Source organism: Lagopus leucura, unplaced genomic scaffold (assembly GCF_019238085.1).
Source record: "Lagopus leucura isolate 7727_CA_CO unplaced genomic scaffold, USGS_WTPT01 Super-Scaffold_100009, whole genome shotgun sequence".
In the NCBI taxonomy this organism is placed as follows: domain Eukaryota; kingdom Metazoa; phylum Chordata; class Aves; order Galliformes; family Phasianidae; genus Lagopus; species Lagopus leucura.
In genome coordinates, this window is record NW_024962266.1 from 27,768,000 (window position 1) to 27,786,939 (window position 18,940).

Consider the following 18,940-nt stretch of genomic DNA (forward strand, 5'->3'; position numbering starts at 1 on the left):
CCCCATAGGTAATCCCACAGGTAACCCCACAGGTAACCCCACAGGTATCCCCACAGGTAACCCCACAGGTAACCCCAGCTCCTGATGCCTGGAGCCCGCAGCCACTCCAGTTCCCTTTCTGACTGAGGGGCTGGTGCTTGCAGCTGCACAGCAGGCTTGTGTTGCTCTGGAGGACCCAGAAGGAGACAGCAACTGATGGGAAGCCCACTCTCAACGTCATGAGCTGAGCCCTTGTGCTCCTGACTCACAGTTTTAGTGTTTCTGTGCTGTGCGGATAGGTGAGTAACTGAAGTACATTGCGACAGTTTGCAGGCAGCAGTGATAAGAAACATGCTTGAGGTTGATAGGAAATGGTGTTATTTCCTGCACAAGGAAGCACGGCCGCGTGCTGGGGGTTGTGGGGCTGCTCTCTCCTCCCACTACTGGTTTTCTTCTGGAGACTGCCTGCCTTCATCCCTTACAGCCACTGCCGTGCGTTTCGCCTTGTTCAGAGAACAAGGATGCTTCCTAAGGAAGATGCCGTTTCAGTGCAGAAAGAGCAAAGGGGTTCAGGGTGTTTCTTTCAGTGTGTTGATCCAGGATTTATGAGTGGAAGGAGGGATGTTCCCAGCAGCCCGTCTCGCTGTGCCTGAAGGGATGCTGTGCCTTCCCTGCAAGTTTTGGAGGAGGAAGTGGTGAGGTTTAGATTGGGGCCACACCATATTGCTCCCTTCTAGATAGAAGGACATGTCTTAAATGTGTTACATTCTCTAGATGGGTTCACCAGCAAAGCTCAGCGTTTGATTTTAGCTCTCTCATGTCACACGTTGATTCATAGATGCACCACCACAAGCGATTGGCATCTCTGTGTGCACCCTGCGTGTGCCTCCTCTTGTCTGTCGTTAGCAGAGTGATTTATATCCTGTTACAAGAAGTGCAGGACTCAGGGTTTAAAGCAAACCAGCGTACATTCATAGAATTACCCTGGGGGGACACAAACTGTGCTCAGCTTCGTACTGCAAGTAATGCACGCCAGCTGGTTGGTCCAGCAGAGCCTTAGGGGTTTGTCAGTCGTTTGCAACACAGAGGAGCCAAATCTGGTGTCCGTGTGCTGCTGAGGAGTTGCATCACACGGGACCCAGGCCCATGGCGAAACGGATGGTCTGTGCTGGGTGATGAAATTCTTCTTCTTGCTTTCATTTTCTTGAAATCGTGAACAATTCTGGTCAGGCTTTTGGTGGGGCAGAGCGGTTCCCAAGCCCACACTGATGTCACTGCAGGTTTCAGAGCTTTCTTAACCTTATAACCAAGCCATAAAAGGAAGAGGGATATGCATTGGACATCCTGTGTTTTGTCCTTGGTATCAGCTTAAGTAAACCTGGCAGATTTTTCCTGTTATTTTGTTATAACTGCAGATCACAGGAACAAACAAAAGTGCTTGTGTGAGTTACCTAAGGAACCTTTGCAAGGAAATATGAAGCGGCAGCAAAAAGTGCATCAATCCTTAATTAGCTCCTGTGCTTGGCAGCTGGGCAGGATGATGGGACTGGTTGGGATCGTGAGGTTCGTGGCTGTGCAAAGTGCTGCAGAGCACGGTTATGAAGGTTTGTGTTTGGAACAGGTGCTGCCCCACCTCCTTTTCCACTGTCACAGAAATTAGCAATAGAAAAGCAGTGCCGTCCTCATCTCTGAAACGTTCCCTTCCCATGTGCTTCTCTTTTCTCTTTTAACGTGACCTCTGCTGCAGTCATTTTGTTTGATCTCAGTGCTCCTCAGATCTCAGCTCCAACCCTCGGCGCTGCTCTTTTCAGTTCGCCACCCTGGGCACTCATGAGGGGTCTTCAGCTCCATCCATTCGGCCGATAAAACCCATGCCCAGCAACAGGTCTGGCAGCCCCTGCTTGGTTCTGTTCCTTCCTCTGAGCTTATTTTTCTTACTGAGCCTTATTCCCTCCCAGCTAAGCCATCCATGCCTCATTCAGCCTCCAGGAGTGCAGCTGGCCAATGGGACCCGACCCGTGAGCACCAGGCATCTCTGCACACTGGTTCCCCAACGGCAGCACTGCAGAGCTCCTGCTGCTGCCCCTCGGGTGCCTTCAGCACTGCATAATTACAGCACGAGCTCACCATTAATTACCTAGCAATGCAATACATCATTAGGTATATCACTGATCAGCTTTGCAACCCGAGGCTTTGGGGGGGTGGCACTTTGGGCTGTGTCACACACAGAGGCTTCTCAGGGCTCGTGGGATTAAAGCTCTGTTACAGTTCCTCTCTGGGGGTGGGAGGGAGAGCTCGGTATTCTTTTTGCTTGTGCCTTAGCCTCTGCTTTCCTGCCCATCCGCACGTTTGTCTGCACTGCTCGCATGCCTTTACACGAACCCAAAGCTCGTTCTCGCTCATTTTTCATGTGGGTGTAAGATGTACACAGACTCGTGCGCGAAGGTTTGTATAAAGCATAAACAAAGGACTGGATAACACCAGTGCCTGTGCGACTGAGAGTCCCGGCTCCTGCAGGAGGTACCAGGTGTACCAGGTCCCGCTCTGCAGCCACCCATCAGCTCCACACAGTCAGATGGGGCTTTGCTCTCGCGAGGAGCTGGCGCCGTGCAGGTACAAGAGAGATGATTCATGCTGAGGTCCTGTTGGCGTGCCTTGGGCTGCCAGCAGTGAGGACTGCAGCATCCCGTGGTTTTCGGGTGGCTGGGATGAGTTGGTGCTGTGATTCTGACAGGGAGCCACGCAGCACCGTGAGAGCTGCATGTGCATAGCAGCATGGTGCTGGAAGCTTGTCCCTAAACTGGACTCCCTGCGCACTATTCTGAATGCACTGCCATGATGATGCTAGCTTAGCAACTGTAGAATAAATCAGATGGATGGCAGCTCGTGACGTGACCGAGCGGTGCTGAGGGCTGTCGAACGTGAAGCGATTCCTGCTGCTTGGAGAAAGCAGAGGTGTTTCAGAGTGACCCGGGAAGGTTCCCTGCAGCAGAGGAGCGGTGAGTGCCCTCAGAGTGCATTGGGACACCCAGCACCGCTCCTGCTCTTCCCGGGCAGTTCGTTCCCACGCAGTCCGTTTCGTGTGTTGCTCCTGCCTGCGAACACACACCCCCTGAAAGTTGGACTCATGCATCTTAGTAAGTATTTCAGTTATGCTATTGACGTCAATGCAGTCATTAAATAGATTGCCGGCCCTCCCATCGGCAAACCTGTGCCAAAGACCTAGAGGCAGGCACATTTTAAAAGAAGAACATCAGGTTTTCTTTTAGCCATTGGAGAGAATGAGGGAAAAGTTTCTCCGAAGTCGCTGGGCTTTGCGATTCTGAGGCTTCTTCTTTTTCCCTTCACTTCTGAAGCCTCCGTTGGTGCGCAGATAATGGCCCCGTTTTATTTAACACACCGTTGTGCCCCCGCACACGTAAACAACTCCAAATGAGGCCAAAGAGTGATTTTTTGGGATCAGCTCCGTCTGAAAAGTGACACCCGCTTTAGGTCTCCCGGCTAGATTTATTTGTAGATCAAGTAGCAGAAGGTATCCGGGCAAACCTGCTTAGCCTTTGACTCCAGAAATTCTGAGAGGATAGATTTCATGACATCTATATAAGAAAATAGCCCTCGTTTCTCCTCGGCAGGCTCTGAAGACACACAAGCCGATTGCGGCTCCATAGCAACAGATGAAAACTGTTTTCCCCACTGCCCCACCTGCGAGTGTCACATGAAGATGCTCCACGTGCTGCTGCCATCAGCAGCCTGTCACTCGGGGCCAGCTGCCGCCCGCGGTGCCGGCGGGGCTCCCCGTGCTCACACACCCCTGCGTGCAGGGCGGTCCCACTCCTGCCCACATCCCACCTGCCCCGGGTCAGGCGGGGGCTCCGAAGGGGCTTTGTGTATGGGGTGTCCTCACACGGGTGCGGGGATCCTTGGACGGGATAGCAGGTACGTCGGCAGCTGCGTGTTTGTGAAGACGAGGGGCCAAAGCACTGCTTTGTTGGCTGAGGTGGTCATTTCTCACCATGCTCAGCGCTGGTGGGGCTGCAGCTCGGTGCTGTGCTCAGCTCCGGGCCGTTCGCTCCCAGTGGGGCACAGTGCCGTGGGGGCTGCAGTGTCGTTGAGGGCAGAGGAAGCTCAGGGGAGACCTCACTGCTCCCCACAGCTCCTCAGCCTCTGCTGCCAGGGAACAGCCAGGGGATGAGAGGTGACGGCCTCACGCTGCGCAGGGCAGGGGCAGATGGGCTGCTGGGGGAAATTTCTTCTCCAGAGAGCACTCAGAACCACACAGCTGCCCAGGGATGGGGGTCAGCATCCCTGGGGGTGTTCAGAGCCGCGGGGAGGTGGCACTGAGGGCAGTGGGCATAGGGTGGGCTGGGGGAGCTGAAAGGGCTTTTCCATCCTGAACGGCTCTGTGGTTCTGTGATTTCACTGATGATCCCACACCCTGCTATGTAGCATAAACCCATCAAAACAGTCATAGGTTATTAAAAGGGCATCTCGCTGATGGATGCTTTCTTTGTGAGCGATCCAGGCAACTGCCAGCCCAAGGTGGCAATGAGGAGATCTCCCCAGTGGTGCTTTCATTTGTCCCCGTGTTCACTCTGCTCTTTAAAGGCAGGTCAAGCCCCAGGAGCCCTGTGCTGCTTTACTCAGCTCCCATTCACGCGGGATTGCTTAAGGCCTCTGTGGAGACAATAAGACTTTGCCATCGCTAATCTCAGAGTTGATAAAATCTGTGTTTCTTTTGTTTTCTGTATAGAACGATAATAGTTGGTGTGGGTGCGATTTTGACATCGCAGCCTTCAACGTACTGAATCAGTTCCATATGAGTTTGAGAAATATGTACTTGGACTGCAAAAAAAAAAAGAGAAAGAAAGAAAGAAAAAAGAAGAAAGCAAAACAAACAAAAGCACCCAAACCAAACTTCTGGCAGGCGGAGCTGTTTGTTAGGTTGCGGGGCAGTGCATGCCTTAGCGATGAGCAGGGCTCTTCATTGTCCCACCGAGCTGAGCCCCTTCGGCTTCCATGTCAGCAGCATTTTGCAGCTAGTGAGAGCTGCCATGGGCTCCTGACAGCACCCACGGCTCGTCCCCCCGCAGCTCTATATAAGCCTCTTCTTCCTCCCCCGAGGCTGAGCTCTGTGCTGCAGCATTGTGTCCGGACACAGCTGACCATGGGAGTGTGAGAGGCTGCATCTCTGTGCAGGGCTGTTCCCAGGTTAGTGCCCTGCACGACTCCCAACAGCAGCAGCAGCCTGTCCTTGGCCGGTCCCCATGCTCACAGCGTTGTCGTGTCGGCTCTGATCCCTGCTGTCAGCCGCTGCGCCGTCGTGTTTGGAGAAGTGAGTATCTCTGGCTCTTTGTTGGTGGCTGAATTTCGGGTCGTGGCTGGGCAGGGGCTCCCACTGAGCACATCACGGCTGGTCCAGGGGTGGGAGCATGGAAGGAGGGTGATGGCAGCCCTGGTGGGCAGCAGGTGATGTGCAGGGGGTGATGAGCGCCCATCGCCCCCAGCAGGGCTACGATCTGTGCACTTAGCTCTACAGTTACAGGTTAACAACCACAGGGGGTAAAAATGGCTCTTGAAATCAACGTGTATTCTGGGTAGAGCTAAAAGAAGGAGTGGAGGATTGCTGATGCTAAAGCATGTTGTGCTTATTTGTGTAAGGGTGATGTCCTGGTGCAGCTGGTAAAGCTGTTCAGTGTAATATTGCTTCCTCTGTGCAAAGTGTCTGTAAGTGACAGCCTGAAGTGCTGTGTAATCGGGGTTCTTTTTTGGCAGAAAGGAAACAACTGTTAATTATTTATGGTTATTAATAAAAGATGCTGGGTCTTTGCTTGCTGGTAGAGTAGGTGTGCTTGCAGAGATTTAAGAGCACGCTTTAAAAATCATCTGAATAAGTCCTGATGGGGTATATTTTCATGTCCAAAGGTGTTGTTGATTGACTTGGTTGTGCATTCAGGCATTTAATCAAAACAAAAAGCAGCCATAAAAGGAGCCCACGGAATCTGGCGTTGCATTGATTCCGCAGCTGATGTCTTTTGCTTTGCATACAGCACCGTGTGTGCAGCTCAGAGCCTCCTGCCATGGGATGGGGTGGGGGTCAGGGCCAAGGCCAGGCACCTGGTGATGGGGTTTTGGTGTGGGGTTTTGGTGCTGGGCTTTGATGTGCACCAGGAGCCGTCGGCAGTGGCAGTTACTGAGCAGTGAATTAAATGTCTTTAAAAGCTGTGCTTTTGGAGGTGGACGCTCCGGTCTAAGTATCCTGCTGTCAGTGTGTGCCTCCAGGAGGCAATTAAACATCTGCACGTATGAAAGCTCCCCAACCCCATCTCCACACTCTGCAAAACTTTCTTACGTCGCCGTCATTGCACGGAGCCCAGAGGATGGATGGCAGCTGTGCAGGGAGGTTGCTGTGCACTCAGCACGTTGTGGTCACCCCAGTGTTTTAATTCTCTGAATGCTGTCTGTGTGATGGAAGCAGGGCACAGCACACGGGCTGTGCTTACGTTTGTGATGTGCTTTCCCTCCTCCCAGAGCTGCTTCTGGATGAAGAGAAATCCAGACACGACTTTCCAGCCCCACCGGCGTGGTTCCTGTGTTAGCAGTGGTGCTTTACGGGCCGTGGTCCGTATCCAGATCCTCCTCCAACACACGTGTTGGGCCTTCACCTTTGTTTGAGTTCTTTGGGCAGGGTATTTCCCGAAATTCCTGTTGTGAGAATGCCACGAGCTGTTAGCAGCTTCCTGGGTTTCAGCTTTATTGCGTGAAGCTCTGAAGTATTTCCATCTATGTGCAGTGGGAGCGTCCTCCCCAGGTACGAGCCAAAGATCTGCTAATCACACTTTATAGATGAGGAACCAGGAGAGATGAAGACGGGAAGCGATGGTCCTCGCACCGCATTTTTCAGCAGCAGTGCTCGTTCTGAGCCTGCCTTTGTCACACATCCAAATGCGGTCAATTCAGTGTGCTGCTAGAATGCCTTTTATTGCAAATTGCCTTAAATGGAAAGCCCCGGGCAGCTGAAAATCAGATGTTTCGCAGAAATGGTGTGGATTTCACTGAACTTATTCGACAGAATTAATTACTTCAGAGAAGGGCGGTTAGTTGGAGCGCTGAGACTTTGGCCAAGGTGAACATGAGGTGCCTCTTGTGCAAGAGATCCTGAAAGGTGCCATGGGGCGGGAGACTTAAAGAGGAGCCACCGCAGTAATTTGCAGCAGGACAACCCGTATCTGACCTTCAGTGGGGAACATTTTGATTCCCACGTCCATTTAATCTGATATTTTCACCAAGGTTGTTAATAAGCGTGCCGTGCATCTAGCGGGCATTTTGATTTCCCTGAATCGGGTTCAAGGTGCTGAAAGAAGTATATTTTGAAGGCCTTAAGTAAATACATTTTGAAGGTCTTAAATAATACGTTGTGGCAGCGGGGGGCTCCGTGCAGTGACTGTGGGGATGTGACCTGCCCTCCCAGCCTGCTGGGGCTCACCCTCTGCCTGCACCACGTTCTGGTGGCTGGGCCTTCAGACCACCACCCTTGGGGTAAAGATTTCTCCCTAAAATCCAAACTAAATGTCCCCTCTGTAAGAGCTGGTGGCCAGGGTGTGATGTCCCTGGCTTGGAGTTGACACAGAGTTGACACGGTGCAGCTCGGCACGTGAAGCCATTAATATGGAATATTAAAAGCTGTCAAAACAAATGATGCCGGTTCGTAGGATACTGGCATCTCCCTCTTCCTCCCCACCCTTTTACCCGTGGGACTTCATCTGTGATTTTAAACAGATTATTTTAAAGGGCTGTACGTGCGGTTTGGTAAACACGCAGTGCACTGAGTCACAGCCCCGAGCAGCTGTTGGCTGGGGTAAGTCAGTGCAAACGGTTGGTGCAGTGGAGGGTCCATCTCTGCCTTCAGCTGCTGCGGGTCTGAAGACTTCAGTTCTGTGGTATGGGGCATTTGCAGAGTTAATGTCTGGATGTGTTCGCCGTGAATCCATAAGTCCCAGAGCATCGCCACTGAGCCACTGGAGTGACGTTGGCCCGACAGTGAGATATCCTCATTTTCAGAAGCTGGAGGATCACGGATGAAGTAACATCTTCTTGAATTGCATGTGCTTCCAGATCGCTCAAGCAGTTTCTGCAGGTTCTGCTCTGTGAGCAGCCCACGGTCTGCACTGAGCAATCCCACGGTGCTGCTGAGTACAGTGGCAGATGGGCTGATAGGGCTTACTCACAGTATCACTTCAGCCCCAAATATGTCAGAACAGGTCACTTTTTACAACGCTCTGCACGCCCGAGTGGCTCTGCTCAATGCACAGTGCCACATCCGTGTCTTTCAGTAAGGTGATGGTCACATCCCTTGGTTTGGAGAGGCTGAATAAGGGCCAGAAGTTCAGAGAAGGTAAATCAGCAAGGTAGACTTCATTACCCTTTGAGTATGTGACGTATCTGTTGTAGGAAAACAGATCAAAATTCCAAAATAAATCAGTTTTTTAAGCTTCCATCATCAAAGATAGGTCACAAGAAATCTGTTTAATTGTATTTTTTAATTAATATGATTTGAATGTCTGGCATGGTGGCTGAAACCATAAGGGGTGACCTCATGGCCAGTCTCTGCAAGGCTGAGCGCAGGCAGTGCGGGCACAAAGGTTCACGTGTGTCCTGAAGAGCTCCTATGAGTTGTGTCTGGATGCCTTCAGGAGCCACGTTCTTCTTTCCTATTGAAGACCTTGAGGAAACCCAACTGAGACACAAGGGAGGACACCTGGGTGTGAGACTGTGACCTTTCCAGAGCCGAGGGATCTGATTTAAGCAAGTCTCACCTGTTACCAGCAACACGCTGTGCAGCGCTGCGGGGACTTTGGTGGCTTTATTCTGACCCTCATTTTAAACACCCTGAGCAATTCTCCTCTTGAAGAGCTAGGTTTATTAATTAATTCTGTCTATCTGTTGCCAGTGGCCGAAAGGAGCTCTTTGGGTGGATGAGGCGCAGCACTTCCAGGCACCATCCCTGAGGTTCTTCTTCCGTTTCCTACCCAGCATTTGTTTCACTCTGCTCACAGGACCTTCACTCTCACAGAATATGCAGAACATTGGATTTATTAACCCGGTTCAAAACCTGTTTTCGTGGCTGTGGTTGGGTATGTGGATGGAAACATCATCTTCTGCGGCCTTTTTTCCCTTTGTTGAACTAAGGCAGTTGTGCTGCTCTCCTGCCCAGGTAGTCCCTTCCTTGTTAGCCTGTTGTGAAGGTCCACTCATGGTTTCCCAAGGAGTGTCAGAGCTTCAGCAGGGCTGCAGGCACTCGGTTTGCACAGGGCTGAGAGAAGAGGTCCCCCACCACCTGCATGCTGCTGGGGGCACGGCCAGGAGCCCCTCAATGCACACCACGGCACGTGGCACCGCAGCAGCGCCAGGCTCACCACCAGGAGCCGGCTCCCGCACCGGAAGCTGTCTAGCCACAACAGCACAGGATGGTGCCCCACCTAATTAAGCCTGTTGAAAGGCAGGGCTAATTAGTTTAGGTGGAGCGCCTTGTTAGCAGTGTTGCTTCCAGGATCCAAGTTGGTTTCCCTGCACGTGTGAGCTTAGCAGCCCTCTCTGCACCAGCCCACATGCGCCACATGAGATAATGCGCCGCACGGCGCTGCTAAGTCCTAAGTGGGCAGCTGGGTAATTTCATAATCACATCCTTAATTTTCAGTGTCTTTCTCACACTTGTGTGCTCACATGCACGCCATGTGCTCAGGAAAAGCACACTTGTAGTCACACCGCCAAGCATTCATCTCACTGCAGTCTGGCCTTCTCTTGTTTAGCCAGGCAGGCAGCAACACAACCTGGGCTCCCCGTGGTGCACAAGAAGCTGGAATTGGGGTTTAGATCCTCTTCCTCAGTTCTGGGTCTGGGTTGGATGTTCTTTCTGCAGCCCTTCTATACCATCTTCATTTCTTGGGGCGATTCCCCTGATAGAAACTGGCTTTCAGATGGCACCATGGCCCTTGAAGGACCGTGGCACACAGAGGAGGGATGGGGGTTCACATTTGTAATGGCCCTGGTAACCATGATCTGTCTTCAGAAACTCATTCAAGGTATTTACTTCCTTACAAAACGTCAACAGAAAAATCATTTTCAGCATTCCTCCTACAGCTCTCTCCTGTATGAGTATCAGCAGCCTTCAGCACTTTGTTACCCTGTGGAGGGGAGGTACCCTCTGCTGTCATATCCTGTGGTTAAGGCTGGTCAACAAGGAATCGAGCCTGCTCAGTAAAATGACAAAATGCCAAACCGTGTGGTTGCTCCCCAAGGTGAGGATGGAGCTGAGCAATCTCTCCTGTTGGTTCAAGAGGCCAAGATTAGATCCTGCCCCTCTTGCCGTTTCTGCTTCCCCCTGTCCCCGGACTGAAGAATTCCTGCTATGCAGGCAAATCCCATTCCCAAATTCCCCCATGATATCACTGCTAAGTGACATCTGATGGAATGCTTCCTGCATTTTGTTACTTCCATGTGGCACCGTGAAAGCACTGTCACTTATCCCACTGATTTGTGGCGGCCAGGATGCATTGTTCCTGGTGGGAGGGGGAAAGGATGCTGCAGAAACTGCCTTGAGCCAAAATAGATGGTAATCCTTCCTCAGATCTTCTTCAGCTTTCCTCCCTCGTTAGCATTTCAGATTAAATGTTCAGGCTTATCTTCGGATCAGAAATGGGCTTCTTGAAGACTTCCATTCATCTCCCTTAAGGTTTTCTTAGTGTTCACACCTCATTTTTACTCCTCATTGTCATGCTAAGGGCGCAGTGTTGACTTTCCTCTGGGAATCTCGATCTGCCATCTTTATATGGCAGCATATTTAAAGCTGAGGTGTAGGCAGCTGTTCTAGAGCTTTCTGCATCCGAAGCTTGTTAACTCACAAAGTAAATGAGAGAGCACTTCCTGGCTTTAACTCACAACCATGACTTTCTGTTAGCTAGTCCATTCCAAGTCCTTTCCAATGCTCTGTTTCAGCTGGAGAGATGTTGGCATTATTTTTTGGAATGAGGCATGAAGATTCATGATAAAACACATTCTACTCTCTGCAGCAATGGCCTGGGAAGCTTTGGTCCTTCTTTCTGAGCAACACTTGGTAAATCCACATGTTGGCAAAGCAGTGCTCCCGGTGCTCCTGGTGCTCCTGGTACTCCTGGTGCTCAGCCTGGCATGGAACTGCTGGGGTTGTCTCAGATGGGTGCCTTGGTTGCCTCTTCCGAGAAGCAGAAGTGCTCTTGGGACTTGCAGTACCCTGCTGCCCAAGCCAGCAGATGGTGGGATCTGAGACCTGAGTGACTTCTCCAGCTCCCAAAGTAATAAACAGTGATCGCCCTGCTCTAGTCTAATTAATAATCAATTGCCCATCTCCTGTTCACTGTCAGCAGTCTGTTGGGTGACCTGCTGCTCTGTGTGGGTCCTGGTGACCCAATTCTCACGCCTGGCCGGTGACCCACCCAGTGCTGGTGGGTACGACCAGAGCGCTGCAGGTCCATCCAGTTCTGGCCTAACCAGCTGATGGGCGCTCAGCTCTTGCTCCAGGCTGACCTTGTGCTGGGACTTCCCTTGAAGTATTTCATTTTTGCCTCGTGGCAGCGCCTGGGGTGGGCAGGAATCACAGTTCAGTCAAGGCTCAGAGTGGATGCACTGCCCAGCAACAGGGCTCACCAGCCTGCCCTGGCAAACAAAACACGTTTGTTTGCTGCTGAGGGCTTCCAGTTACTGCTTGGTCTTAAGATGCTGTCATTGCCATGAGATTAATTTGGCCTAACTTCAGCCAGCTAAAAATGACAGACTCGTTTTGAAGACAGTGTGTTACGAGCTCAGGAGCGAGCCGTCCTGTTGTGCAGGAAGATCAGGAAACACAGCAGAAGCCAACGCGGTGAGGCAAGGAGCTTCCCAGTGGACCGAAGTGCGAAAAGAGAGAGGCAGAGAGCAAAAGGAAGGACGTGGTGACAATGGGAAAAAGGCTCATTCCTGAAAAATGCAACAGGAATCTGGGGAGCCGTGGAGCAGTCAGACTGTCCTTGGTCACTGAGGCTGTCCACTGGTATCCATTTACAAGTGTGTAAGGATGAGTGAATCAGGAATAGTAGGCGCAGATTTGTAGGGACAAATTGTTTTTGAAAGCCACAACCTCAGGTTGGCTATTAGGAGGAATTTCTTTCCTCAATGAGTGTTCAGCACTGCACAGCCGCCCAGGGGTGGTGGGGTCACCGTCCCTGGCGGTGTTCAGAGCCATGGGGACGTGGCACTGAGGGACATGGGCAGTGGGCATGGGGTTGGGCTGGGGGTGAGTTTGGAGATCTTGGAGGAGTAGAACAGTACCAAATGATTCTGTGGTTCTGTGGCCTCCTGTGGCGATGGCTGTGGGGGCTGCCATGGCTGTGGGGCCATGGAGAGTTGTGGGCACCACTTCCTTCAGCATTCCTGTTTGGATGCTGGGGCAGCATGGGGGCTGTTGGAGGGGTCAGGGCTGGGGGGCCACCAGCCTGAGGGGCTGATGAAAGCCTCATGGCCAACTGGCAGTTGATGGCAGGGGGAGGGGGATGTCTTGCAGTGTCTTGCAACCATTTGGAGAAGTGCTGAGGCAGTAGCTAAGTGGTTCTGGAGACGAGCTGCAAAGCTAACGCTGGTACAGGCGTGCTCTGAAGGCAGCAGAAGCAGGTGGTCTGTGGTTCTGTGATGGCAAGGTGCCTCCTGCAGCTGATGGGGGGCAGGTCCCCCCCAGAGGGTGATTCAGCCCGGCGCAGGCGGTGTGCCGGGAATAGACCAGAATCACCCTTTGGAGGTCCCAGTCACTTTCCACTGACTGTGCAGGGAGCTTAGGTGATTAACTTTTAGCTGGCTAAAGATAGTTCACATGAAACCCCCACCCCAGTGACATTTCTCCAGGCTAGTATTACTGCTTATCAGTGTCACTCGAGTTACACTGCAGCTGGCTCGGTGGCCGGCCGGCAATCACATCGCCTGTTGACTCAGAAACATCACTGCTACTATGGCAGTGGGTGACTGCAGATCTCCTGTGCTGGCTGGGTGAGCCGTGGGCATTCCTCCCAGCACTTGGAAGGCACTGCTCTGCTGTGAGATGAGCTGTGCTTCGGTTGGCTGTAGGGATGAGTTTGGTTTGATCTCCACCATCCTCATACAGTTTTTCATGGCACTGAGTGACATGGTCAGTGGGCATGGTGGGGATGGGGGTGGGATCTGTTGGCCTTACAAGGGTTTTTCCAGCCCTTGTGATTCTATGATTCTCCCTTCTGTGCTGATTTCCACAGCCCTGTGTCCTCCTGTAGGAAATCTCTGCTCCCTGCAGCCCTGGTCTGAGTGTGGGCATCCTCAGCCCTTCTGCAGCCGCTGTTCTGTGGCTGAGTTCCCCAAGCAGCTCATCTGGGTATCCCCATCGTTTGTCACAGGAAGGACCTGTCTTTAATTAGAGCCTCTTATAATGGTTCTGAAATGGAGTGCAATGCCAGACTCCTCAGTAATGTCACGTATGAATTTATTTCTTTTGCTTTTAAAAGGCAAAACCTGAAAGTACCCAGTAGAGCCTGAGCCTCACTGTGCCTGAGGTTGGAGCACATCTCAAACCCTCCGACAACTGCAGCACCACCAGCGTCACTCCTGGCAGTGGCATCTCGCTCACTTCCTGTCATTTTTCACAATTAGCAGTAGAAAGCTTTCATTTCTGTGGGTTTTTTTTTTCTCTATCTTCCTCCATCATCTCTGAATACAGCCTCCTTTGTTTCAGCTGCCTGTGCACAGAGGCTGTCCCTGCTCTGCCCGCAGCCGGGTCTCCTCCGGTGCCACCTCCTCAGCATCGCCAGGCGAGGCTTTGCCAGCTGAGCGCATCCCCTCTGCCTGCAGGCCTTCACCCCACCTCCAGCACCGCCAGCCACGCGCTGGGTGACGGCACGGCGTCCCGCTGTCCGGGGATGCGCTGCTTCCGCTCCCCCACCAGCACTGCCGGGGGCTGAGAAACGTGAGAGGGGACAGCTGGGGCTGCGGGCAGAGCTGCTGTCCCAAAATACGCTCCGGAGGGGGAGGATGGCAGGCGCGTCCATTTGTTCGTGACTTGCCCAAGAGGACTGGCTCCACCTGTTCCACAGGTGCTGGGGCTTTGTGCCGCTCTTGCACATCTGCACTTATCTCTGTAGCAGATATAATTAGTTTCATTGCACACGATGAAATGTTGGAGGGGGGACAGAGAATGGAGATACTCCGCCGTTCCCATGATTTTAGATAACTCGGTGACTGCAGCCCTGTGCCCGAGCAGTGTCGCAGACCCAGAGGTGGGATGGTGTGTGTGCACTGCTGGTAGCAGCTCGTTCTGTTGGAGGTCTTGCTGTGGGGCATCGGCTGCTCTCCTTTTAGGCTTTTTCCTTGCTTGAGAAAAAGTTGTAAATCTGGCCTTCGGTTGACACCTCAGATGTGGAAAGGCAAGGTCGTACAGGGATGTGGGCTTTATCAAGCTGTAAGTGCTAGGAGGCTCAGGAACATTCACCTCCAATGTTAAATGAATCTCTGCAGTTGTGCTCTGCTCCTTTTATTTTGTTTCCTGTGAATTTCCCAACCCATCTCCAAAACAATTTTCTCAAATCTGTTTGCAGGATCTGTTAGAACAATGGCTTAATTCAAGGAAACGGCTCCCTGCTCACGGGCAGCCATGAACGCGCTAACAGGATACATTAAACAAATAAATTAAGTAGTGTCAGTTATTCACCCGGCATTGTTGAGGATAAATATGTAAACATGTCCGCACGATCTGTAAACAACCGCAGAGGCATTAGGGAGGGGAGGGCGGGTGGCTGGCAGCCCGTGCTCAGCCCTGCTGCAGCAGGCCTCGGCGTGTTGCTGCTGGTGGACCTGTTCTGCTGAGCACGCGCTCTGCCCGCGGCTGCCGTGATGCTCGGCGCTGCTAGGAGTTGACTGGGGGCACGTAACGAACCTGGCTTCCCCAGTGTGCCACGGGCATGTTCTTCTGCTGGAAGGGGGCTGGAGGAGCACTGCCAGTGATGTGCATCTGGTTGACTTGTCTGAGCCGTGACCGCCCGCGTGCCTCGTTCGAGCTCCAGGCCGCCACGCTCTCCTCTCTTTTTTCATTTCCTTTTGCTTTATTTTCCTTCTTCTTTTTTCTTTCTTCTTCCTTCTTCTTTTTCTTCCCCTTTCCCTTTCACCCTTTTCCTTTCTCTTTTCCCTTTTTCCCTATTCCTTTTCTCTTTTCCTTTCCCTTTTCCCTTTCACCCTTTCCCTTTTCCCCTGTCTTAGAATCATGGAATCATAGAATTATAGAATCATAGAATCATGAAATCATAGAATGGTTTGGGTTGGAAACGACCCCAAGGATCAACAAGCTCCAACCCCCCGCTGCATGCAGGGCCACCAACCTCCATATGTAATACCAGACCAGGCTGCCCGGGGCCCCATCCAACCTCGTCTTGAACACCTCCAGGGACGTCCCCTGTCCCCTTTCCTCTTCTCCCTGACCTACACCAGGGCACCTGGGGGCTCAGTGCACTGCAGGTGAGTTCAGCTGGTTTGGCTTTTGTGGCCCAGGACTGTGAGGATCCCACAGGGACGACTTCCACCAGGACTTCCACTTGTTTTCCAAAAAAATGCTTTGTGTGCATGCTGATATCCCAGCCTGCTGCCTGCTCACGTGTGAGCACTTATTCGTGAGCAGTCGAAGGCCGAGCAACATAAATGAAGCCTTCAGTAAACACGAGCACTGTCTGCACTGCTCCCAAATAATGATCTGTCATTCAGATGATTAACAGAGGATCTGCCATCTCATCAGCATTTCTTATCTTCTGTAACAATGACGGCACTGACAGCGATGGATAATGAATATAATGTTATGTAATTAAAAATGGGCTGTGTGAAGATCCTCTCCTGAGTTCCAGGTGATACAATGTGTATTGTTAGGGTTTTTAAGGAAGTACATAAGCCAGAAGGTGTCTCGCTGGCACGGGGAACAGCTGGCTTTGTGTACGGAGCAGGCTGTCCCATAGGCTTAGGACTGCTGCGAGTGGCAGTGACTGGCTTTCTGACCTCCACTGCAAAAGGTTACCTTGGCATTTTTTCCATGTGGAAAGTATTTTTTGATGGAGCCTCTTGTAGGTCTTGCATTCTCAATGGAGGTCAGCGAGTGAAGCTGCAGTCTATGGGAAGCGGCTGTTTTTTGCAGCAGGAGGAAGTTGGGTCTGAGATGGAAACAGAAGAGATGGTGAATAATACCAAAGGGCGGTTGTTGCAGAATAGCTGCAGCAGTCAATCAACTGCAACAAAATGCATTAAAATACAAGATTTTATATTTTAATGCCTGTAGAGGCCTGGAGCTGTGCTGTCCTGCTGTTCTGCTGTCCTGCTACCCAGCCCCAGCACCATCAGCATGGAGGGGCTCCCCTCGATACCTCATGCCTGGGAAAACTGGCAGAAATACCCATTAGAACGAGGGGGAAAGGTGATGGGTGAGGGTTTGGTTGTGCAACACCCCGATACAAACTGACGCAGTTGGAGACGTCAGGCTGTATTCCAGGAGGCTGCATCCCGCCTGGTGCTGCTGTCTGCCTGTACTCCAGGAGCTCAGCAGAGCTCTGGCAGTGCTGATGGCTGTGGGACCTTCACGTGGGGGGTCTTCAGCCTTATCCACGCAATCACAGCCAGCACTGTCCCCGCTGCTCTGTGCATAGTCACAGTGGTGCAGACCTGGGCTCAGGGCACAGTGGGACAGGGATAGGCAGACAGGCACCGGGAGGAACGTGCAGTCAGAACCTCCTTTCATCAACCTCACTGACTTAGGAAAATGAATGAGATGCCTCCCCATCCCTGCAGGCATTCAAGGCCAGGCTGGATGTGGCTCTGGGCAGCCTGGGCTGCTGGTTGGCGACCTGCACACAGCAGGGGGTTGGAACTGATGAGCGTTGTGCTCCTTTGCAACCCAGGCCATGCTATGATGTGGTTCCATAATGCAAAAAAGTTTAGATGAGTCACAACCCCAAACCCAGGGAGGACAGAGGAGCCCAAGGGACGGCAGTGGGGTTGCACCGGGGCTGTGATGGAGACATCTGTCCCTGTGCACAGGATGAGGGGTGACAGTGTGCCCAAAGCCCCGGTTTGGTTCAGCTGAGTTCTGAAAGACGACGCTCACAGCAATGTCCTTCACACAGGACGCGGCAGGACTTCCCCACAGCCCCGACCCCAGGCACAGCTGCAGACCCCCGCCGGGCTCTCCTCCTCCTGTCCCCTCCCAGCCTCGGCCGTGGCTCGCAATCGGCTTTGAAATGATGGCGCAGACCGCGCTGCAGTAACACATTGCAGCCCATTATTTAAACAGACGGGCAGCCCCTGTTTAGTTCGCCTGATGAGGCGGTTTTTTTCCTGCTCCTGAAAGAGTGATTTAGTCTCTGTTACTTTTATCAGTGCAGACATTTTCTATTGGAAGGGATTGGAGCCCTTCCAGCTCAACTAATTTACATGATAAATGTTTGATAGGGGGAGCAGCGGGCAGTTAGAGAGGGGAATATGCTCGAGTTCTGTATGTTTTGGCTGTGTCTACCTGCTTTTATGTAGCACCGAAGTATGCATTCCATGAGAGATCACTTGCCATGTTTGGAGCTCTGTGAGCACAGCAAAAAAAAAAAAATCCCTATTGATGACACAGAAGTTCAGACTTACTGCTTCTTTTCTTTAGCTGTGCCAAGTGCTCCCTGATAGCTCTTTCATGAGGTTCTCTTTGGCAGCGTGAGTTTTCTGCTTTGCAACTTCAAACGCTGAACGTGGGGTTCCTGCTCGGCCCTTCCTCAGGGGTTCAGCTGCTCCGTGGCTCCGGGTGAGGATGAGGAGTGCTTCCCCTGGTGAAGGCAGAGAGCAGCGTGGGGGGCTGTGCAGGGAGCCCATGGGAGCACAGCCGTGGGGCAGCTGCACACACAGCGTGTGTGCTGTATGGCTTATCCCGAGTATATCGTAGCAATCCTGCCCTCTGATGTCACTGTTACCTGCTCAGCCTGTGCCATCAGAAACGCTGAACTCATTAGCTTGGACAGATTTATGGGGTAAGCGTATGTCGTTGGTATTATGAGAAGCAGTTACATTCATTGGGAGATTTTATGATTCACTGTATCCGCTTATGTAAACCTTAACTTGGACAGCAAGAGCCTCTCGGGAGCACGCTGTCATTCTGGCAGGGTCATCAGAGCTCGGTGGGGCTGTGGGCAGGGGCTGGGGGGAGCGGGGTGCTGGGGTTGGGGACCAACACAGAACAGCCGGGGCCAGTGGGGTTCAGGAACAGAGCTTGGAAGGATTGGGGGCAAAACTTGTGGGGTTGGGGAGCGGAGCTGGTGGGGATGGAGGCAAGGCTGGCAGTGCTGGGGAGCAGAGCTGGTGGGGTTGGGGTAGCAGAGCTGGAAGTGTTGGAGAACAGGGGGAGCAGGGCTGATAGTGTTGGGAAGTGGGGCTGGTATGGTTGGAGGGAAGGCTGGTTGGGGAGCAGCACTGGTAGGGTTGGGAAGCAAGACTGGTAGGGTTGGGGGGCGGGTCTGGTAGAGTTGGGGAGTGGGATGATAGGGCTGGGGAGAGGGGCTGGTACGGTTGGGTACATGGGCTTCTGGGGAGCATGGGTGGATGGTACTGGGAAGGCTGACCACCAGAGTACGGGGCTAGTGAAGATGATGGTCAAGGCTTCCAGGGTTGGGGAGCAGGACCAGGTGAGTTGGGGAGCAGGAGCAGATGATGCTGGGGAGCAGAACTGGATGGCAGGGAGCAGGGCTGGGGATCAGGAGCAGATGAAGTTGGGAAGTAGGATGAGACGGGGTTGGGAGGCAAGACGAGATGACAGCGGGAGCTGGGGGGATGGAATCAGGGGAAGTCAGGGATCAGGAGCACGTGAAGTCGGGGAGCGAGAGAAAGTGACAGCGGGGAGCAGAGCTGGGGAGCAGACGTAGCGAGGAGC

The 18,940-nt window shown here is 52.5% G+C and overlaps 1 protein-coding gene across 3 annotated transcripts in view; it reads left to right on the top strand.

Annotated features, from left to right (window-relative positions):
- The window catches only part of LOC122181070 (cAMP-specific 3',5'-cyclic phosphodiesterase 4B-like), a 124,706-nt gene extending 106,507 nt beyond the window's left edge, over positions 1–18,199 (top strand). Inside the window, exon 8 of one of the 3 annotated variants that reach the window (XM_042873266.1) lies at positions 17,160–18,199. In XM_042873266.1, coding sequence (XP_042729200.1) covers positions 17,160–17,272 — 113 coding nt within the window. In that variant the 3' untranslated portion in view covers positions 17,273–18,199. Of the gene's footprint in view, positions 1–8,926; positions 15,150–17,159 lie in introns of those variants that run through there. The other 2 variants (XM_042873267.1, XM_042873268.1) reach the window with 2 other exon arrangements.
- The last annotated feature ends 741 nt before the right edge of the window (positions 18,200–18,940 follow it).